We start from the raw sequence: 22,640 nt of genomic DNA, 5'->3' as shown, positions 1-22,640 counted from the left end.
GGAAGGGAGGGAGAAAGGGAGGGAGAGATACATGATTGGTTGCCTCTCACACACTCCCAGCTGGGGACCTGGCCCCCAACCTAGGCACGTGCTCTGACCAGGAATCAAACCTGTGATCTTTTGGTTCACAGGCCAGCGCTCAAGCCACTGAGCCACACCAGCCAGGGCTCAGTATTCTTTATAAAAGTAGACTTAAGCACTTGCACTGTGATTTTAAGTCCTAATTACCCTACAGCTATAGTGCCTGAGTGATTAAGGTTTGAGTTTAATATTGAAAAAGGTGATCTAATGATTGCCTGGAGAGAAACCACTCACTGAAGCTCTGAAAAACCAAGTTAGAGTCTTACTGCCATGTCAATACCTGATTTCAAATCATGGGTTTTGCAGTAAGCCAGGCAAGGCAATGCAATTAACTTCTATTTGGGGAATCAAATCTATATGGGTTCTTAATACACACTTGTATTGATTGATATTCAAATCTAGGAGCTATTAGTGCTTCTGCTTCTGGGAAGATGTTGAGATTATGTATTGAAAGAATTGAGAAGCAAATTCTATTTCATAATGCAGAAGGCTTATCAGTTTTTTGATTGATAAAGAAATGATGTACCTGAAATGTTTCTAATATCCTTTTTATAAAGTGTCCTAAAATGACTTTGTATATATAGTAACTAAATCCCTTTTTAATGAGAACGTGATTTTTTTATTTTTTTTTTAATTTATTGATGAGAGAGAGAGGGATTTGTTGTTCCACTTATTCATGCATTCATTGGTTGATTCTTATATGTACCCTGATAGGGAATTGAACCAACAACTTTGGAGTATCTGGACGACACTCTAACCACCTTAGCTACCTAGCCAGGGTGATGACAACATAATTTTAATTGATACTTATCTAGAAAGTTGGCTGTTGGTGTTTATTTGACCTCTATATGAGGTTAAACTCATTTTGAACATGTAAACTGAGGACAGTTTTTAAATGCTATAAAAGTGAATATACCTCGGTTTATATACCTAGAGATTTTGTCAGTTTGTTACAGTAGCCATCCTAGTGTTTTGGGTTTGGTTTTTTTGTTTTTGTTTTTTTGTTTGTTTTTTGGTGGAGGACAAGCTAAGCCAAAATAATGAAGCTGTTAATACACCTTTCTACTCTTCACTGAGTGTTTTATACATAATAGTATATATATATAGAATTTGCATTCAGGCATATGCACTTAATGTACTCTCTGGAAAAGCTTTGGCAAAATTCACACCTTTAAAACTTTTCCCCAGTTAGTGAATGCCATTGAACACTTAGATGAATATTTAAACAATGACATTGGCCATGCTATTCCTCTCACATTGTCCCTATATCACACATTAACAAATCATAGAATGAATTGTCCACCTAATTAACTTGGGGATGGGTAGAGTTGCCAGATAAAATACAGGACTCCCAGTTCAATTCCAATTTCAGATAAACATACTGAAAATGTGTCTGTTGTCTTTCTGATACTGGAATTTGACGGGGCAGCCTGTATTTATAGTTGCTAAATCTGGCAACCCTAAGTGGGGGAGAAGCAGAAGACTAGCAGATATGGGCACAGTTATGAGACTTCGATACAACTAGAAAGCAATGTCAAGGGTAGACTTGACTAAGACAGAAATACCACAAGTGCAATATTCATTTTAGAGTCCAACACCTTTTTCTTTGAAGTACATTAGTGAAAACAAAGCTCACAAATCTCAAAACTTAACACTATATTATTTTGGGATGTATTACAGCAGATGGAGTGAGCACTCAGTAGCGGCACTACTCTTGATTCTGTTCTCATTCTCCGGTTGACAGGATGAGTCGCAGTTAACTTCACGTTTTCGAATTACACTTGAACTGTTTTGTGCATATCAAATATGAAATAACAGTTCAAAAGTAAAATTAAAACATAGGCTTTCATAAGAAAATCAGCCAATATGCAGTTTCATTGCTTGTACTTTCCAAAATAAACCCAAAATTTAAAAAGTTGAGGCATTTCTTTCTTCCTTTTCTTCTCCAGATTAGCCTCTGTAGTTCTTTATATTGTCTTCTCTGTTTCTAGAACATTCATAAAATTGGTTTCTCTCTTTTGGCTATGTTCTATTTTATCAGTGTTTCTTTTTAAAATGTGCTATGCCAATGGTACACAGTATTCTTTTTTGTACACAATATTCTTAAGGGTGCTCTTATCAGCAAGGAGTAGAATAGAATTTACCACTCCCCTTGCCCTGGACATAATAGTTATGTTAATTCAGCATGAGACCACACTGGTTCTCTTAGCAGCCATCTCACAGGCTTTTACTCTGAGCAATCAACAAAAATACCTCAGTGTTTTCACACAGTTTGCTGTTAAGTCATTGTCTCACCAATCATGCATTTTACACTTATTCTACTACATTGCATTTTGTTAAGATTTGGCCCATTGTTCCAACCTTATAAAACATTTTTGGATCCAGTCAGCCTGTATACTCCCTATCTCAACTTTTGTGTCATCTGCAAACATGATAGTTATGCCATAGGTGACCTCATTCAAGACATTAGTAACAACATCAAGTAGGATAGAGCTCAAGAGAAATTATTTGATGTTTCCATATGGTCTCCCTTGGAGCCATTAATTAGCACACCTTGGATAATCTTACACCAGTTACAAACATACCTAAGTGTATTCTAGTCTACATCTCTTTGTTGTCTAAAAGGATATCATGAGAGAATTCTAAAATTTAGTACTTAAATCTAGATATTTTTTGCATGTGTACAATCCAGGGTGGGGCAAAAGGAGGCTTACAGTTGTTCATATGGAAAATAATACAATAATTAAACCTACTTTTACCCTACCCTGTATATTCTAGGCCAGTAACCCTATCAAGAAAGGAAATTAGGTTAATCTTACATAATCGGCATTCTGTGGATGCCTACTGACTCTTAACGAGTATCTTTCCCCCCCTAGGACTAGGGTCCTTTAACTATTTAACAATGTACTTAAGAATTTTACTTGGGATTGGCATCACGTGAATCTCTTTATAGTTTGTACCATCTACCTGCTTTACAGTGTTGATTTTTAAGATGTTTACTTATCATCCTCTTCCATCCTCCCTGATCCTTCAAAGGTTTTATATAGGGATTGAGCTCTGTAAATTCTCAGCATATGCTGGGATGTAATTTGCCTGGGACAAGAGAACTGAACTCATTTAGATTAGCAAGGTACTTTTATCTCCTTGAATGCTTTGGGATTCAGTTTCCTCATTCTTACATTTTGTTTTTCCCTGTCTGGTTTGACTATCAGTAATCTTAATTGAAAGAAAAAGAATTGAAGCAGACTTTTTTTAAAGATTTTACTCATTTATTTTTAGAGGGAAAGAGGGGGAGAAAAACATGAGTGTGTGGTTGCTTCTCACCTGCACCCTACTGGGGACCTGGCCCACAACCCAGGCACGTGCCCTCTAACCAGCGACCCCTTGGTTCAAAGGCCGGTGCTTAATCCACTGAGCCACACCAGCCAGGGCAGTAGACTTTTAAATTATACTATTTATGCACATAGAAGCAGATCTACAGTTTCTTTTTTCTTATTTTTGTTCTGAATATAAATTAAAATAAAGAAAAAGCTTTGTCTCTAGTAATTTTTTAAAATCCTGGCACATTCCAAGAGCTGTCTTTCTGATGCTATTCTGATAGGTCTTTGCAGTTTTCCTTGGATATGTGCCCTTTCCATCCCTCTGATCTTTTCTGTGTGTTTTCATTTAAAATTTTCCTTATGACATATCACCATGGAGATAAAAAAATTCAGATCATAAGAAATTCTACAGGATGAACAATCTGGTTTCTTTGTTTGTTTATTTAAGACTATTTCTTGGAGAAGTTTTAGGTTCAGAGCAAAATTGAAAGGAAGGTACAGAGATTTCCCATACGCCCCCTTGCCCCCACACATGCATAGCCTCCCCCATTATCAACATCCCCCACCAGAGTGATATAGTTGTTACACTTGATGAACCTGCATTGACATATCAGAGACACCTGAAGTCCATAGTTTACCTTAGAGCTCACTCTCGGTGTTCTACGTTCCATGGGTTTGGACAAATATATAATGACATGGATCCATCCTTATAGTATCATGCAGAATAGTTTCACTACCCTGAAAATATTCAGGATGAACAAACTAGTTTTTCAGCACATGAACTGCAAGAAATGAGAGATCAAGTGGAACCTACTGACTGAAAGAGGCATATTAACTGATATGGATCTTATTTGGATATTGATCGAAATGAACCAACTGTAAAAAAAATCAGGATATCATTGACTGTATATAATAAAGAATTGTTAAATTTGATAATAATACTGGGTTAGGTCTTAAAGAGAAATCTTTTTTTAGATACTTAATCAAATATTAAGGGTAAAAAATCAAATAATTTCTGAGATTTGCTTCAGCATAACCTGGCAGGGGAGTGAAGGAAAGGGTATTGATATTGACCGTTATTGAACATGGTCAATATGTTGTACATGTGGGTTCATAATATTACTCTTCTAATTTTGTATATGTTTGAAATAGCCAGAATTAAAAGTTGGCCCCAAGATATTTTTTATGAAGGTATGCATTGTTATTGGCAGGTTGAAGACAAAAACTCGGAGCTCCTGATTCCAGCTCATGTTCTTTTCCTATGTAGCCACATTTACACCCCTTCTACTTCCAGATGGATGTCAAGTTGCCCTTTCAGTCTCTGGGACCCCCAGGCCTTCCCTGGGAAATTTGTGGTGGTACTTCTAGATAATCAAGGTTTAGTAAATGCTCAGTTTCACTTGACTGGCTACCTACCCATGGGAAACCATGAGGGGATACTAGAGTTACTAGGGTAAATTGACAGGTTGCATGGGTTGTTAGAATCAGCAAAGAGACCTGTGTCCTAGACTGAACTCGGCCTTTGATTTTAGCATAAGCTGTGGGAGTTCAGGGAACACGTCTGCATTGTTCACTGCTTTACACCCCGTGCCAGCCTAGCTCTGTGCTGGTACATGGTAAGCACAATAGGTAAATGCTAAATGAATGGGTTAATTTAACCTTTCTTGGCCTCATTTTCTTCACATGTGAAATGAGATGGTTGGTCTAAATGATAATTCCAGTTTCCTTCAAACACTGAAAAAAATATTCTTCCCTGCTAATTTTTAAAAAATCCTTTTAGGGTTTTGAAAAGGATTACTGAATATCTTTAACACTAGGTAACATCAATAGGTAGTATACTCACTGCTAACACCTGTGACAGAAAACCCACAGTTTTTTTGCATCCAGATCTCTTTATAATAGCTGGCTGCTATGCATTTTCTGTTCGATTGCGTTTCCACAAAGTAAATGAATACTGTTCACAACATTACCTAATTAGAGAGTCAGGTTTAAAAAATTTCAAAGTCAAACTATATAAGAGGGTTAATAAAATGTTGCGTTGCTTGCATATTTGTACTTTTCACTGAAATTGTATTGATTGCAGTATTATGTTAGTTTATAAAGGTTTTGACATTTTCCGTCCTGCTGAAACTTGGTGGACAACTTTTGGGTAAATTGCAGTTATTGTCATCAGATCCCAATCTGAGTGACTAAGCACTTGCCTTTGGGATTAATGACCTTATTAGTCTGATGAAATTTTGCCTAAGGGATCTGAAGGTCATCACTGGATCTGGTGAGAGATAGTACAAGAAAAATAATTCCTATCCTGTCCTGTAAAATCACCAAAGCAACATTTTTGAAGCCATGTAAAAATTTTTAAATAATAAATGTTGTGCAGATATTAAAATGCCTTGGTATCGAACACAAATGCCATAGCTGCAAAAGGAAAATTCCTATAATTTAAAATGCTAAATAGTTAGGGACTGGAGAAAGCATCTGTCATATGTTATTTTATAGTCAAACAGGAGCTTTGTTAGTATAAACTCAGCATAGTGCATATGTGAAAATAATTTTCTTATTGAAAATAAGATATAATGAATTAAAATATTCTATCTATTGAAAGTTGCTGAAGTACAAATCTGAAAATTGCTTTTATATTTAAGACCTATGTGGAAGTCACACTAAACATAATTTTAGTATTTGATCTATAAGTCATGTGGGTTTTTTTTTTTAAATACTTGTTTAAAGTAGACTTTATTTTGAAGCTGTTTCAGATATTTCTTTTTTTTTATGTTTAAGTTTAACAGTGCCATTGATAGACATTGTCTTCAATTTTCAATACCATGCTGGAGAATCAAAGATTTATAGTGGGGTTTTTTTTTTTAAGATTTTATTTATTTATTTTTAGACAGAGGAGAAGGGAGGGAAAAAGATAGGGAGCAAAACATCAATGTGTGGTTGTCTCTTGAATGCCCCCTACTGGGGACCTTGCCTGCCACCCAGGCATGTGCCCTGCCTGGGAATCAGACCAGAGAGAGACCCTTTGTTTCACAGGCCGGTGCTCAATCCACTGAGCCACACCAGCCAGAGCAATTTACTGTATTTTAACTAGTATTAATATGTTTTTAAAACATTTATGCTATTAGGTAATCAAGGAAGCTTAGCCTTTTAAAGTTAAAAACATGTTAAACTTTGTAAGAAGTGCATTTATTGTTTAAACTTTTTGGTTACCAGATATTTAAATGTGTCAAAAATATGTTTTTAAAATACTCTATGATAAAAACTTTTGAAATGCAAAATGAACTTTTGAAGTTCTCATTTTGGTTTATGTTTTAGTCAAAGTAAGGTATACTATCAATACTTAAAGATTTCTCACTTGTGTGAGGTGTACTAAAAGTTATTTTAAGTAGGCATGTGGACTTTTTCATAGAAAAATTACTCACCTTAACCTGTAAAAAGGAAGAATCTAACTTGCTCAATTTCATATCTACGGAAGATTCTGAAGGAATATTTTTCTAGTTAACTCCAAGTATCAAAGGATTACTGGACATTTCTGTGCCTGTGTGTGTTGGATTATGTCCATATTTTGGGGGGAAATCATAGGCTATAAAATTTAGATCATTAATCATGGTATAAATTGCATCTTCACTCCCAAAGTAATAAAGGGTCTTAAAATTTTCTAAAATTACAGGAACTCTACATTTTTAAGAATAATTTATTTACTTTTTAGCAAGTGAGAAAGAGAGGGAGAAAAACAACCGAGGCATGTGCCCTGCTGAGAATCTAACCAGTGACCTTTCGATTCGCAGGCTGGTGCTCAACCCACTGAGCCATACCAGCCTGGGCTAAAATTACAGGAACTCTTTAAGAACCCTTACTCACAGGAATTGAAGCTACTTGATTGGGAAAGCCAAGAGTAGAACTTAATTTTCTTGACCTCTGATCTATTTTTTTCTGTCCCCAAACTCACGTTATGAATATAGGCATGCAGTACACCGATAGAAAGATATTTTGAGAAATACATTGTCGGGTGATATCATAATTGTGGGAACATTGTAGAGTGCACTTACACAAACCTAAATGGTATAGCCTACTCTACACCTGGGCTATGTGGTATAACCTGTTGCTCCTAGGCTAAAACCTATACAGCATGCCATTGTACAAAACAACATGAGATTGAATCAAACATAAGAGAAAATGATGCAATCAAGAGATGCAGTAAACATGACATGTAAGGTGTTGATTCCGGCATAATAAAGCATGCTGTTTTTCAGCAAACTTTTTTATAAGTAGAAAGAGTACACTCTAAAACAACAATAAAAAGTATAGTATAGTAAATAACATAAGCCAGTAACATAAGTTGTTTATTGTCACTCTCTGTGATTATGTACAGTACATAATTATATGTGCTATACTTTACTTTTTAAATATTTATTTACTTTTAGAAAGATGGAAAGAGAGGGAGAAAGAGAGGGAGAGAAACATCAACATGTGCGAGATACATTGTACATTGATCAGTTGGCTCTCACACGCTCCCAAATGGGGACCCAGCCCACAACCCATGCATGTGCCCTTATGGGAATCGAACCGGTGACCTTTTGGTTTCCAGGCCAGTGCTCAGTCCACTGAGCCACACCAGCCAGGGCTGTGCTTTACTTTAAAGAACTGGCAGCACAGAAGGTTTGTCTACAGCAGTATCACAAACATGAATAATGCACTGTGCTAGGTAGGACCTTAGGATAGGAAATTTTCAGCTCCATTATAATTTTATGGGATCACCATCCAGTATTCAAATCCTCATTGATGGAAATTTTGTTATGCAATATATGACTGTAGTTTTCTTTAGGCAGATAATCATTCTGAAATAATAGAATGTTATTATCTCTACTTTGAAGTTAAATACTGAATTACAGAAAGCAGTTGAGTGGTTGCCTAGGGATGCTGAAGATTAGTGACAGCTCACGTATTTGACACCTACTTCTTGGGTAATAATAATTCTCTGACACAACTGGAAATAAGAAGTACTCACTTAAAACATTCTCTGAAAAATCAAAAAAAGTGCCGTAAAGTCACATAAAAATTTCTCATGTGAAAATCTCACTCAGAATCTCTGGATTCTTTATCATACAATTCCATTTTAATTTTTGTTTTTGGGATTTTTATTTTGCAGGAAAAACATTTATTTTTAAAAATTTTAATGAATCTATTGGGTTACATTGGTTAATTAAATATGTTTCAAGTGTACAATTCTATAATACATCATCTGTATGTCATATTGTATGTTCACCACCCATAGCCTAGTCTCCTTCGCAACTCCTTTTATTTTAAAGATTTTATTTATTTAATTTGAGAGCGAGGAGAAGGGAAGGAGAGAGGAAGGGAAACATTGATGTGTGAAAGGAAGAAACATCAATTGGTTGCCTTTCGTATGCCCCCAACCGAGGCCTGTGCCCAGACCAGGAACCGAACTGGCAACCTTTCACTTTGCAGGAAAATGCCCAACCCACTGAGCAACTCTGATCAGGGCCATGACTCCATTTTTAAAAACCTGGTTTCCCAGCTTAATGCAGATCAAAAGCAAAAATTAGAAGTGGCAGGGGTGGGGGGGGAGCAAAGCCAGTTGTAAGAAGTATCCATAAATAGAGGAAGGAGATGCAAAACTACAAAACAGACCTTCTGAGCATAGGAGCCTAGGGTCCTGTAGTGTGAAGGCAAACAAATTCCTTGCACCTTAGGGTCCCTGGAGTTTGCTAAAGTATTAAAATACAGTGTAGTATTTGAGCGTGATAAATACCCTGAGTCAGTAAGAAAGGGGAAATTGTATATCCTTTGTTTAAGAAAGTATTTTCAAGGAAAAGTTGACTGAACAGCAAGGTTTAGCCTGTAATGTACTGATTTACAAGTTGCTTTTGAAACTTGAAGTTCAAAAATAATTAAAATACTTTCAGAAGTTTGGCACTCAAAGAGAAGTTTCATCTCTGGAAATTTTATTTATGGCACAAATGGAATATTCATGATTCTATTTTTCTAGCGATGCCGAATCAATTAGGCATAAATTGTAGTTGTTAAAGGCAGATCAGGAGTCATTGCCTTTGACTTTTAATCAGTTTAGTCCAACCCACGAAACAGCACTAATTACCTTTACTTTGGTGCTCATTCATAGTAGCACGTAACAATATTTTCATAACCATCATCTTTTAAGACCTTACCCAGAAAAGAGGCAATATTACAAAGTACTGGAGAGAGGGAGCCCTAGAGTCATACTGCCTAAAGTCAAATTTTGGCCCTACTGTTTACTGCCAGTACAGTTTAAGTTACCTAATCTGACCCTTGCCTCAGTTTTTTGTTATGTAAAATAGGGAAGGTAATATAACTATCTCATAGGAAAGTTGGGAAGACTAAAGCTAAATCAAGTCAAGTCTTAGCATGGTTTTTGAACCCTGCTTAATAAATGATGATCATTGCTTTATTATTACAAGGCCCCTATTAGGAGTGCTTCCTGTGGAAATACCAAATAACAATTTACTGTTTCTTTCTGTGAAATGTTCTTTTCCATCTTTGCACATAATACCAATCATTTTCGCCAACTTTGCATAGCATAAAGATGTTTTTACTTTTTACTAGATGCTAATGTTCTGTAGATTGATCAAAAATATATCACAGCTCTGGCTGGTGTGGCTCAGTGGATTGAATGCTGGCCTCTGAACCAGAGTCACATACAGGTTCGATTCCCAGTCACGGCACATGCCTGGGCTGCGTGCAAGACGCAGCCACACAGGGGTGTTTCCCTCTCTTTCTCCCTCCCTCCCCCTCTCTCTAAAAATAAATAAATAAAAATCTTTTTAAGAATGTATCACAAAAGAATTCTGGTTTTACAGATTACCCTGTTAGAGATGATTTTTGGCTTATTTAGACTGAAATAAGCTATAGTAGTCCGAAATGTTTTACTACCTACCAAATGCTTAACAGTTCTGTAACATTTAAAATGTGTTTCGACATGAGTGTCTTTTGTAATTAGTTTTTGTTTAATGGCATCACCAAATGCAAGCAGGATCCCATGTTAATCACCAGCTCAATATAATCTGGCTTTTTTTCATGTTCCCTGTTAAGTGGGCTGGAGCTTGTCGGGCTTTAGTATGTATTTTCTGTGTTCCAGAAATTGATCTCAGGCTCCCAATGCTGACAGACTGCCAGAGTGCCTTGGACAAACTTAGTGAAGTTCACCATTTGAGTTTCAATGGAGCAATTCAAAGCTGCTGAAGAAACTACCACCTATTACGTGTGCCTCCTGTGCTGTATCACTTAATCCTTGTAGTATTCCTGTGAAGTACGTGGTTTTAATCCCTTTTACAGAGGAGGAGACTGAGGCCTGGAAAACTTAGTTTGGTCAAGATCACACATCGAGGAAATGGTGGAAACAATATTCAGGCAAAGTTTATGTGCTTGAAAACCCACACTCTCGTCACTCTGTCCCCATTGTCTCTCAAAAGGACGTAATAAATTACTCTTTGTAGTTTGTACACAGCTATATGTAAAGCCCCACCAGAACCAATCTGGAATATTCCTACGTGTGTCAACAGTTGGTCAGTAACTTAGATCCTGTGAATCAGCTGCCAGAAAGTACTCGTTATGGAACCATACAAAAGATACATGTGACTACCTGTTTTGTTTTTTGTTTTGTTTGTTTGTTTGGACAGACATCTAAAAACCTGGTCAGATTTCTCAAAATGAGGGACATGGGGAAGGCAAAATTTTTTTCTTCCCTTCTCTACTTCATATGGAGCCTAAATTGTTGTGTTATTTTTTAAAATCTGATTTCCTCTTATCTCTTCGCTTCTGTGGCAGGTGAGGGTTTTGTCCCCCCCCCCCGTTGGCATTTAGAACATATGCCATGTGGAAATTTGAGCCCCTTCAAGGTTTTTGTTTTTCTTATTTTTGTTTTGTTTTCATTGCACTTGTATTATTGCAGAAAAGCTTTGTGTGGAATTATTATTCTTTTTTTAAACTCAAATACCGTTGGTTCTGATCATCTCTATAAACATGATTTTGTGACATAGTTGTATAGGTTTTCCAGAGAAACCAAATAATTGGGGATATAAAAATTTTCATTTCCAGAAATTATCCTTTGTTAATATGAAATTGTATTGTCCAGGCACTGCAATTAAATGAGCAGGTGCCATTTTATACAGCTACCTTTTAAAAACAATCCTTAAAAATGCCCTAAACTAGAATTGTGTCTTATTCACCTTCATATCTCTAGTCCCTGGCACATAGTAGGTATTCCATAAATGTTTGTTGAATAAAGGGATTGATTTTCTGTTAAATGGCAACAGTAGTTTTAATCATGCCTATGTTTTTTTTAAAGATTTTTATTTATTTATTTCCAGGAAGAGGGGAAGGGAGGGAGAAGGAGGGAGAGAAACAACAATGTGTTGTTGCCTCTCATGCATCCCCTACCCGGGACCTAGCCCACAACCAAGATATGTGCCCTGACTGGGAATCAAACCCGCGACTCTTTGATTTGCAGGCCGGCACTCAGTCCACTAAGCCGCATCAGCCAGGGTGTCACTTATGTTTTGATTAAAGGTCAAGGATTCCTCTACCAAACATGGATTACTAAGTTTGGCATGTGAATAGCATGGTAGTAAGACTCAGTGCTTTTCTTGGTTCTGCCCCTAAATATGTGACTTTGGGGAAAGTCAGTCTCTCGGCACTTTATAGATTTTTTATCTGTCAACAGAAGCTAAGTGATTAGATGATCTTGAAGATGCCTTTCAACACAAAGCTGTATCATTTCTGATCATGGTATTTTACAAAACAAAATTAGGACTAGCATATTAATATTAATTATTTAAAAGTGTTTCTTACTGTATAACACTAAACTATATTAAGCAGCTCTAAGGGTACACCTCCTCTTTATGCTTGGTAGTGGATATCAAACTGTTCCTATTTGAGGAAAAATGTGGTGGGGAGTGTGTGATAATAATTGGTGAAACGTACTTTAAAAATTATTATGTCTAGAATAGTCTGTGTTTAAGAATAGAGTTTTGCTCCAGTAGAAAAATGAACTGCAAAGAAAACTGGGTTACTGTTTTCAAAAGCACTGTAAATGTCTAATGCATATAAAACGTTTAGCCCTGGCTGGTGTGGCTCAGTGGATTGAGCACAGGCCTGCAAACCAAAGGGTTGCCAGTTTGATTCCCAGTCAGGGCACATGCCTGGGTTGCAGGCCAGGTCCCCAATGGGGGGCACATGCCAAGGGCAACCACACATTGATGTTTCTCTCCTTCTCTTTCTCTCTTCTTTCCCCTCTGAAAATAAATAAATAAATAAATCTTTAAAAAAAACTTAAAATCCACACTATTTATCAAATTAAACAAGATATACTTCTGTCTATCAAAATGTAAAATTTTACCAGGGAATAGGCCCACAACCGAGGCATGTGCCCTGACTGGGAATTGAACTAGGGACGCTTTGGTTCACAGGTCGGCACTCAATCCACTGAGCTACACCAGCCAGGACTCAAAATGTAAGATTCTAAAAATGACACTCATTTTTGGCAGGGATATAAAGAAACATGCACATAGAACAGGATTAATAAACTGGTAAAACTGTTCTGGAAGGCAATTTGCAAGTTTCTCAAAATGCTGAACTTTTGGACTGCGGTTCTAGAGAAATTTAAAGAAATTTATCATGGAAAAGCACAAAATTTTCTTTACAAAGATGCTTATTATATTATGTCATATACAGGGAGGGGCGAAGGTAGGTTTACAGTTATGAGTTCATAAAACACAGTTTATTGTTATTTTTTTATTTATTATTGTATTATTTTCCATATGAACAACTGTAAACCTACTTTTGACCCACCCTGTATATATCTTGGAAGACAAAAAATACTCAGATTTCTACATGGTAAGATTATGAGTCACTTTAATTTACTTCTCTACTTTTTTTATGTTTTCTACATTTTCTGTATGCACAGAGTATTTTAATCACAGAATATATACATGTTTTTAAAAATGTGGACTTGTCTTTAATAAGTATTTAGAAGTATTTCCCTTCTCACCTGCACTATTCAACACCACCTTGCTTTTATTTCTGAACAGGTCTTCAGAAAAGGTTGGAATTTCAACATTAGAGGTAAGTTGTGCTTTCTGAAAGTTATATTCCTCCAAACTATGTACACTTTTCATTTTTATTTTTCTCTTATGTAATTCTTCATTTTTTTTTGTTTCTGCTTTCAGTTCCTTATTTTTTGCTAAGCAGTGTTGTCTTTGTATCTTACTAGTGTGATTAGGTATTTTAGAAATACTTAATCATATACTATAAGTAAGGGACTATAAATATTTTTAGATTTCAACTAATGTTTTTTGGTTTATAATTTTTAGAATAAAAGAACACTATAAAATACTTGTTTGTGTGTGTGTGTGTGTGTGTATGTATGTATGTGTGTGTGTGTGTGTCTTAATTGAAAAAATAATACTTGCGTGACAAAAATGGAGTAACCAAAACAACTGTATACTTCTTATGGGCACATGCATTGGTATTGTCAACATATATGAAAACCAATTCCAGTCTTATGTCCAAGCAAAGGTGTTTGGTATGAAGACATTAAGTCACCGAGAGCCATTTTAAGTAGAGGAATATCACCAAATAGGTATTCTTTCTTATTTGATATTTTATATCAAACAGGATATATATTGTATGTGTATGTTTGTGTTGTATATGTCTATACATATATATATATATCTATAATATCAAACATGCTTTTTTTCCACTTTTTATATTCATTGGATACTGACCTGTTTTATAAATTGTGGTATATTTATATGGAATATTCTAGAGTAGTGGATATAAATGAGTTAGTTGTATACAGTAACATGGATAGCACCGTAATGTTTAGTAGGGGGGAAAAACAATTCACAGAAAAATATATGCAGTAAGGTTCCATTTATATTCAGTTCAAAAGCATGCAAAATTAAAGAAAATATTGTTTAGAGTTACAAGCATATTCAAAGTAAAAAGAATAGCAGAGAAATGGTAGACACAAAATTTAGGACGTTAGTCATCTCTAAGAGGAAAAGAATGTAATGGACATAAAAAAGGATATACAAGAGACTTGGAAGCTAATGGTAACCGAGTGCTTAAGAAAGGTTATATCATAATTCTTTCTTATATTTTATAAAAATCCTTTTATATTCCATTTCATAAAAACAATTTTTAAAGATACAGATGTGGATAAGATTTGCTTGGTGCAAAAGTAGATGATTGAATATGTAAGTCCCCTACCATCACTCATCTTCCCAATCCCCATATCCAAAGACCATTGCTATTTATTATGCTTATAGGGTTTAAAAGTCACTTAGCTCTAAGATATTTTTAGGCTGTAAAAATTGGTTTGGGGAATTCACTTTGTCTCAGTAATTATAGAATATCCTTAACTCGAATAAAATTAGATAAACAATGTACATATTTAGTAAGTAAATATGAAATTGAATTTTGTTCTTTTTTTTTTTTTACTTTTCATTTCAAAATAATGGTAGAGTCAAAGGAAGCTGCAAAGACAGTACAGAGAAATGCTGTGTATCCTTCCCATTTCCCCAGTGGTTATATTTTATTTATAGTACAATATCAAAGCCAGGAATTTGACATTGGTACAATGTCAGTGTATAGTTCTGCGTCAATTCATTACATGTGTATATTTGTCTAAACACCACCATACTTAAGATGCAGATCTGTTTCATCACCACGAAGATCTCCCTTGTGCTCGCTTCCCCTTTAAAATCACACCAGCCACTCCCTACCCCCCATCGTTCATTACCCAAGGGAGGCGCTAATCTGTTTTCCCACTCTACAATGTTGTCATTTTAGAATGTCCTATAAATGGAATCATATAGTGTATGGCCTTTTGAGATTAGCTGAAAGGATCGAGATCCATCCAGGTTGTTGCATGTATCAGTGGTTTGTTCCTTTTCACTGTAAAGTAGTATTTGATGTCATGAATTTACTCAGACTATTGAGTACATATTGTGTATAACAGCATATTGATTGATATCTTAAGCAGTCCAAAGAAGAATTTGATGTAGTTCCGATATTTGATGATTTTTTAATCTCACAGAAGAATCATGTGTATGAAGGGATGACATATGAGGTATTGATGTTCGGAGAATACACTGTAAGTGCAACAAGGAGTTTGCACTTACGGTCCTTGGAGGGGGAAGGGAGCGAGATAAGGTGACCATGGGAGCACTGGTACCTGCAATAGCAGAGGAAAGTTTCAGGAAGGAGGTAGAACTTGTGCTGATTTTTGAAAATTGGGAGAGATTTGCATATGTAGATAGAGGAAAATTGGGAAAGCATTGTATGTTAGGCAATACTATGAACTAATTAATACGCAAAGACAGAATTTGCTGGGAGCATGGAAACACTGGTGTGACCGATGGAAACATTTCAGTTATAGAATGCAGGAAAAGTAAATTGGGGTCATACTTAATGAGCTTTGAATGTCAGGTTAAAAAATCTGGGCTTTAAAACTTTGAGGAAAGACATTTAAAATGTTATTTTTTGTATGTCTTAGAGTTGTGCTTTCCAAGGGTTTTGGCTGGGGAATTAACAAAAGATAAGTGGTAAAAGGGCAGAAGAATGTTTGGAGAAAAGAGACTCAGCACAGAGAGAGAGTTGTTAGGAGGCAATTAGAATGTCAAAGCATAAATAAGAATCCGACAAAGGGACAGTGTTGATAGGAATGGATGGATGAATATGACGGCTGTTTAAGAGTTGTTTTCTGTTGTTTTTTTCTCTTCTTTGAGTGTAGATCACTTTTGTGCAAATGATTTGTGAAACTGAGTTAGTCTTTTGTTGTATATGCTTGTTAAAATTTAAAAGCTCAAATCTTATAACCCAGTGCTGTAAGGAGGGTCCAAGCACCTCTCTGATATCCAACACAAATGGAGGTGGTATGAATTCCTAGCAATTGAATGATCTACCACACTTTTTAAAGGAAGTGTGTTTCTGAGGTTGTACTAGATAGGAGTTAGAGAAATGGCCTGATAGTGAGAAGCTGGGATTTAGTAGGCACTGTGCTTTAATATTGGGGCAGCCCAAATCCAGAAGGTGTAACGAATGGAGACCATCTCAGGTCTAGCTAAGTTGGTGTTAGTTTTCTGCAGGCACATGCTTGGCTTCCATTGTTTTTTCCCCAAAGCCTGGATGAGGTGCTAGGGGAAGGACCTGGACCTTAGACAGTCCTGGAAGAGAATCCTATGACCCATCTCTCTCTCTATATAGATATAGATATAGATAAATAGATACATGTATCTATACATACCTTTATAGTATATCTATACTAAATATAGATATACTAAATGAGGTTTTACTAAGAAATCTTTCATTTTAACCTCTCTAGAGATCAGATCCTCTGGTAGGTGCCATATCAGTCCTGTAAACTTATGAATTAATAACAGTTTAACTTATAGGAGTAGATAGCTTTCAAAAGATCAAAATCCAAGACAGTTTTGTTAAAGCCAAATAAAATAGAAGTCTAATCACTGCTTGCAGTTTTGGTCAGTATAAGAATGCTAAGTGCAATAAACCAGACAGTATATACCATATGACCTCACCTATAGGTGGAACCTAATCAACAAAACAAACAAATGAGCCAAATAGAACCAGAGACATGGAAATAAAGAGCAGACTGCCAGTGACCGGAGGGGAGGGGGCAGGGGGATCACGGGGGAAAGGAAGTTACGGGGCAAGCGAAGGAACACTAACAGGATCTGTGGGTACAGACAATGTGGGGGACGGACTGTGGGAGTCGGGGGGACAGGGCAGGGTGAGCAGTGGGGAAAGAGGACAACTGTAACTGAACAACAATAAATTTTAAAAACATAAAAAAAAGTGTTAATCTGTGATCTCTGCAATTAATTCAAACAAATTAAATTGAGGTACAGGAATTATTAGTGTGTAATTTTGCTGAGGTTAATTTAGGGGAACTTCGTGGAATTAATTTGTTCAGTGCTTATTTTCCTACTAATGAACAGTTATCGGAGGATAATTGAGTACTTATACTTAAGTTGTAGGACAGTTGGAGGTGTTTCTATAATATGTATCAACTGTTCTTTTTTTTGCAGCTTTATTGAGATGTAATTGACATTGACATGCATCACTGTGTAAGTGTAAGGCACACAGCATGATGGTTTGAGTTACATATATTGGAAATGATCACCGCAAGAAATTCCACTAACATCTATCTTCTCGTATAGATACAATAAAAAGAAAAGAACTAAAAAATGGGAAAAAATACCTTCCTTGTGATGAGAATATTTTTACCCTCCTAACAGCTTTCCCATATACCAGGCGGCAGTGTTAGCTACAGTCATTGCACTGTCTGTTACATCCCTAGTGCCTATTTATCTTCTAACTGGAAGTTTGTACCTTTTGACCACCTTCTTCCAATTTACTCTTCCGCCACCTGAAATTGCTTTTGATTAGAGGTGGTTTTTTTCTTATGTTTAAAACCAGGGTTCAATTAAAAGATATATAAGCTTAAGATATGTATATCAGTTGAAGAAAACCCAGAAGATGCATTATTCAGCATTCACTCAGCAAATGATTACTTTTGCCAGGCACTGTTTTAGGTACTGGGTGAGTAGTGGTAGATAGAACAAACAAGGTCCCTGCTCTCATGGTGCTGACATTCTAGTGGGGTAGGGCGGAGACAAAAAATAATAATAATAATAATAATAATTAAATGAGGTCAATTCAGATGGTGATAAATGCAAAGACGAAAATAGGATAATGTGATAGAAATGTAAGGGGTTGAGGCTACTTTAGGATAATCAGGAAATGCTGTTCTGATGTACAAACCCTTGAGCTGTGACTCTAAGGCTGGTAAGGAACCATACAGTTGGCCAAAATGTAATTGGGGGGTTTTAGTGGGATAGGGAGGTGAGGAAAGTAGATGATGCCAAAGACGTAGGCAGGGGCAATATCGTGGTAGGCCCTCATGGGCTAACATGATAGAGTTTGGATTTTATCTAACACTTAAAAGTCCATGAAACAGTTTTTTTCTTGTAGAATGTATATAAAGTCGGTACTACTCCCCAAATGCTGGGAGGAATTCAGTGAAACTGCTTTTCAGCTTAAAGATATTGGAAGTACTACAGAAATTTCTCTAGCACGTTGTATCTTTAGCATTATAATAATCTCTAGAGTAATTGTATGCTGATACTTGGTAGAAGTGCCACCTTAATACTTACATCCTTATGTGCCTTAGGTCGCGTATCTGACAAAAAACGGGGTAGAGTAGCCTTCTTTAACAAGCTCTGTGGTGTGCACCAAGAATTATGTCTTCTTTCTCAGTACTGGGAGTCGTGTTCAAATTGCTGTACTTCTATTAATGTAAAGACAACTTAAGATGGAAAAGAAATGTGTTAACATTTGCAAATGTATGATGATCTTATTTTACCCAAATTTTTCCCAGCAAAAATGCAGTAACCATTTCTACCTTCCTTAACCTCCCAAATATATATATATATGTACGTATGTGTATATGAATGTATACGTAGATATATATGTATTTTTGGTGGGTTTAATTTCATTCGTCTGTTACTGTTTTGGGGATTTAATGTAATTTCTGGTTAAGTCTTGATTCATTTTATCTAAAGCATATAAAATTTTTAATAAATAAAGTGTCTGGTTTCCTGATTTATGTACTTTTGTATTTATGCATATTTATGGAGCAATACTTTGGGAAAAATAACAATTCTGTCATTGTTGCTTAAATCCTTAATCCTTTTACTCTGTGAAGGTACTTAGTAGTTGTTATCTTCCTGTACAGTTTTTAAGATTAAAAAGTTTGGTACTCTTAAAGGGCAATATTGTGTTGCAGTAGAAAATTTAAAAATTGATGATTTGATAACCTTCTTATGCAAACCATATTCTCCCAGTTGGCGTACAGTCTCTGGGCATATATCCGTATACAAACATCTAAGCCCTTTATGGGCTTTTGATTTATTAATGCTATATTTTCTAATTTGCACCTATTTTAAACAGAATTTTAAATGAAACATATCATTTGGTCCTGTTTCTTTTTGTTTTAAAATAGGAAACAGAGAACACTGCACACAAAGTTGGAAATGAGTCACCTGTACCAGAATTGAAACAAGATGTGTCTAAAAAGGTTGGTAAGGTAGAATGTCGATATTAGTTTAGCAGTTGTTGTTTACATGGTATATATTTTTTAAATTTTATTTATTTTTACATGGTATGTTTAAAGTGGAAAATTTTCTATATTCTTTTAGTATAGTACTCCCTACGTGCTGAATATTCAGTAAATTGTCCTTGAATCTGTTCAATTTGTGATTGAAGATGCTTCAAGTTTTTTTAGAAGTCATTTAGTAATTGGTCATTTATCCTTGAAACAGTATTTTTATTATTAAATTTATTGGAGTAATACTGGTTAATAAGACTATATAAGTTTCAAGTGTACAGTTCTGTACTACATCATCTGTATGTTGCATTCTGTGCTCCTCACCCGAAGTTTAGTCCCCTTCCATCACCATATATTTGACTGCCTTTACCCTCTTCAGCCTCCTCCCAGCCCCTTTCCCCTCTGGTTTAAAACAGTAGTTAGAAAAATATTTTGTAATGGGTCTTTATTTTTTATGCTTGTAATTTTATTAGAATAAGTTATAACTACTCCCGGTTGCTACCAAAAGTTAATGGTATTGAAAAGCTCAGTGCAGCAAATGGTGATGTCTTTGGGAGTTGGAAGTTATAAGAATTTATTACTCTGGTAGCGTCTTTGATAACTTTTAAAGAATTGATGCTATGAATAGCTTTAGAGTTTGGCTTAGTAGCAGAGACTGAGCACAAGATAAACATTTTAACAATAGGGTTGTTCACCGTGTCAGGATAAAACCCAAGGAGAAAGGATGGTGTGTTTTCATTTATATATGTTGAGTGTTTTCTGCACCCCAGGCAGTGTTCTAGCCAGTAGGTTTCCAGAAACCAACAAGATGATACATTTTCTACGCTAGAGTTTTGCAGCAGCTGTTGACATTTGAGGCTGGCTAATTTCTTTCTTTTCCTTTTTTGTAATCCTCACCTGAGGATATGTTCATTGATTTGAGAGAGAGAGAAACAGCGATGTGAGAAACACCAATCAGTGGCCTCCCGTACACACCCTGACTGGGGACCAAACCTGCATCCTAGGTATATGCCCTGTCTGGGAATGGAGCCCTCAACCTCTTTGTGTATGGGACAACACTCCAACCAACTGAGCTACCTGGCCAGGGCAAGGCCTGGCTTATTCTTTGTTGTGGCACAAAGGGGAGACTGTTCTGTGCATTGTAGATGTTTAGCAGCATCCCTGCTAACATCCCCCACTATATGCCAGTAGATTCCCCCCACCCTGTCATGACAACCAAAAATATCTCCATACATCACCAAATGTCTAGGAAAGAGTCCCGAGCAAAATCGCCCCCAATGGAGATCCTGCCTTTATGGAATTTAAAATTTTAATGGGCCTATATATTTTAATATTGATCATGTTATTTCTTTAAAAGGAAAATATTTGTTTTTGTGAGAAATGGTGGTATTGTGTATCAGCATAATAATAAGAGTGGTACCTTTTTAAAAAATTACAAATTGTCTACAGTATGCACTGCAACAAAGAGATATTTTGATTTTTGGCATTCCCTTTTTCCCCCTAATAGTGTAAATAGAATTTTGTATTCTACCTTTTTCTCTTAGCATTTTTAGATTTTCATCATATTTCTAGATGATTTCAGTACTCATTTTTCATTTGATATATTATTAGCTTCCATCAAGCAAATGTATTACACATGTGTCTAGCTGTTTTTATAGGTGAAAGCTTAAAATGTTTCTACCTTTTGCACTAGAGCTTTTCTTTCCCTTTTTAAGAATTTTTTTCCTTAGTTTCCCATTTGTAATTTATCTTATCTGTAGTTAGTAAAAGAAAAATGGTGATTTTTAAGGAGAGTTTAGAAGCTGAAAAAATAGTGAGTAAACCCCACAGGACAAAGAGTGAGGCTTAACACTATAGGTATCATTTTTTAAGTTTTAGCCTTTTCAGTTGAATTAAGTATCAAACATTAATGGTGAAGGCTGTGGATATTTACCCTGCACCAGGACAAATCCCTGCTCCCAGTAGCCTACATTTTAGGAGAGGAGGAAACTATTGGGTTGGCCAAAAAGTTCATTTGGTTTTTTTCTTACGATGGCTCTGGTAGCACTTAGTTCTCTTTAACTCCATTTGAAACAATTTTGTTAGGTTGTATTGTGACTGCTGTCTAATCAGGGTGCATAATCAGCAATAGCATTTGAGCAAGTTTTATCAGTAAGCAATATTTTCAGTTATAAATACGGTTTCAAAAATCATAAAAGAATGGATTTCAACTTGCTGAATGTAAGGATTGAACCTCAAGTCACTGTAGCTTTAGTAGTTGCTTATTGTATTAGTTTAAATGCTAGCACTGCATATTCTGATTTTATTAAAATAAATAAAACGTTGAAAAGATAAAAAATGAAATAAACTTATCAAAATTGGTGGATTTTTATGTAGCCATTTTACTATTGAAGTTGGAAGAGAATAAGCAACGTTTTTAGCATGTTATGCTTTATTGCTTTTCTTAAAAGATTTTATTTATTTTTAGAGAGAAGGGAATAGAGGGAGAAAGAGAGGGAGAAAAACACCAATGTGTGGTTGCCTCTTGCGCACCCCCAGCTGGAGACCTGGCCCACAACCCAGGCTTGTGCCCCGGCTGGGAACCGAAACTGCAGCCCTTTGGTTCGCAGGCCGGCACTCGATCCACTGGGCCACACCAGCCAGGGCTATGCTTTATTATTTCAAGAAAGGTAAAAACACAACTGGAACGCAAAAAAAGATTTGTTCAGTGTATGGAGAAAGTGTTGTGACTGAACGTGTCAGAAGTGGTTTGCGAAGTTTTGTGCATTGTCAGGGGGTCCAGTTGAAGTTGATAGCAATCAAATCAAGACATTAATTGAGAACAATGTTATACCACGAGGGAGATATCCAACATACTCAAAATATACAAATTAATAAAGTTATTGGTGAAAGTGAAAAATATGTCTTTTATTTCACAGAAAAAACTAAATGGACCTTTTGGCCACTCCAATAGATGAATACAAAGCTGAATGTAGTAAGCCTAGAAACTATTATAAGAACACAAAAGGAGACTTTGCTTTCTCCTTGAGGTTAGGAATAAGGAAGACTTC

The 22,640-nt window shown here is 36.0% G+C and overlaps 1 protein-coding gene across 1 annotated transcript in view; it reads left to right on the top strand.

Moving 5' to 3' along the window:
* Positions 1 to 22,640, top strand: part of WDR44 (WD repeat domain 44) — a 78,253-nt gene that overhangs the window by 14,209 nt on the left and 41,404 nt on the right. The window contains exons 2-3 of the mRNA XM_054580330.1: positions 13,487 to 13,520; positions 19,486 to 19,560. Of these exons, the coding sequence (XP_054436305.1) occupies positions 13,487 to 13,520; positions 19,486 to 19,560 (109 nt within the window). The remainder of the gene's footprint in view (positions 1 to 13,486; positions 13,521 to 19,485; positions 19,561 to 22,640) is intronic.

This window comes from Pteronotus mesoamericanus, unplaced genomic scaffold (genome assembly GCF_021234165.1).
Source record: "Pteronotus mesoamericanus isolate MK-2021 breed Mesoamerican mustached bat unplaced genomic scaffold, CSHL_Meso_final contig_57, whole genome shotgun sequence".
NCBI lineage: Eukaryota > Metazoa > Chordata > Mammalia > Chiroptera > Mormoopidae > Pteronotus > Pteronotus mesoamericanus.
This window is presented reverse-complemented; position numbering and strand designations above follow the sequence as displayed.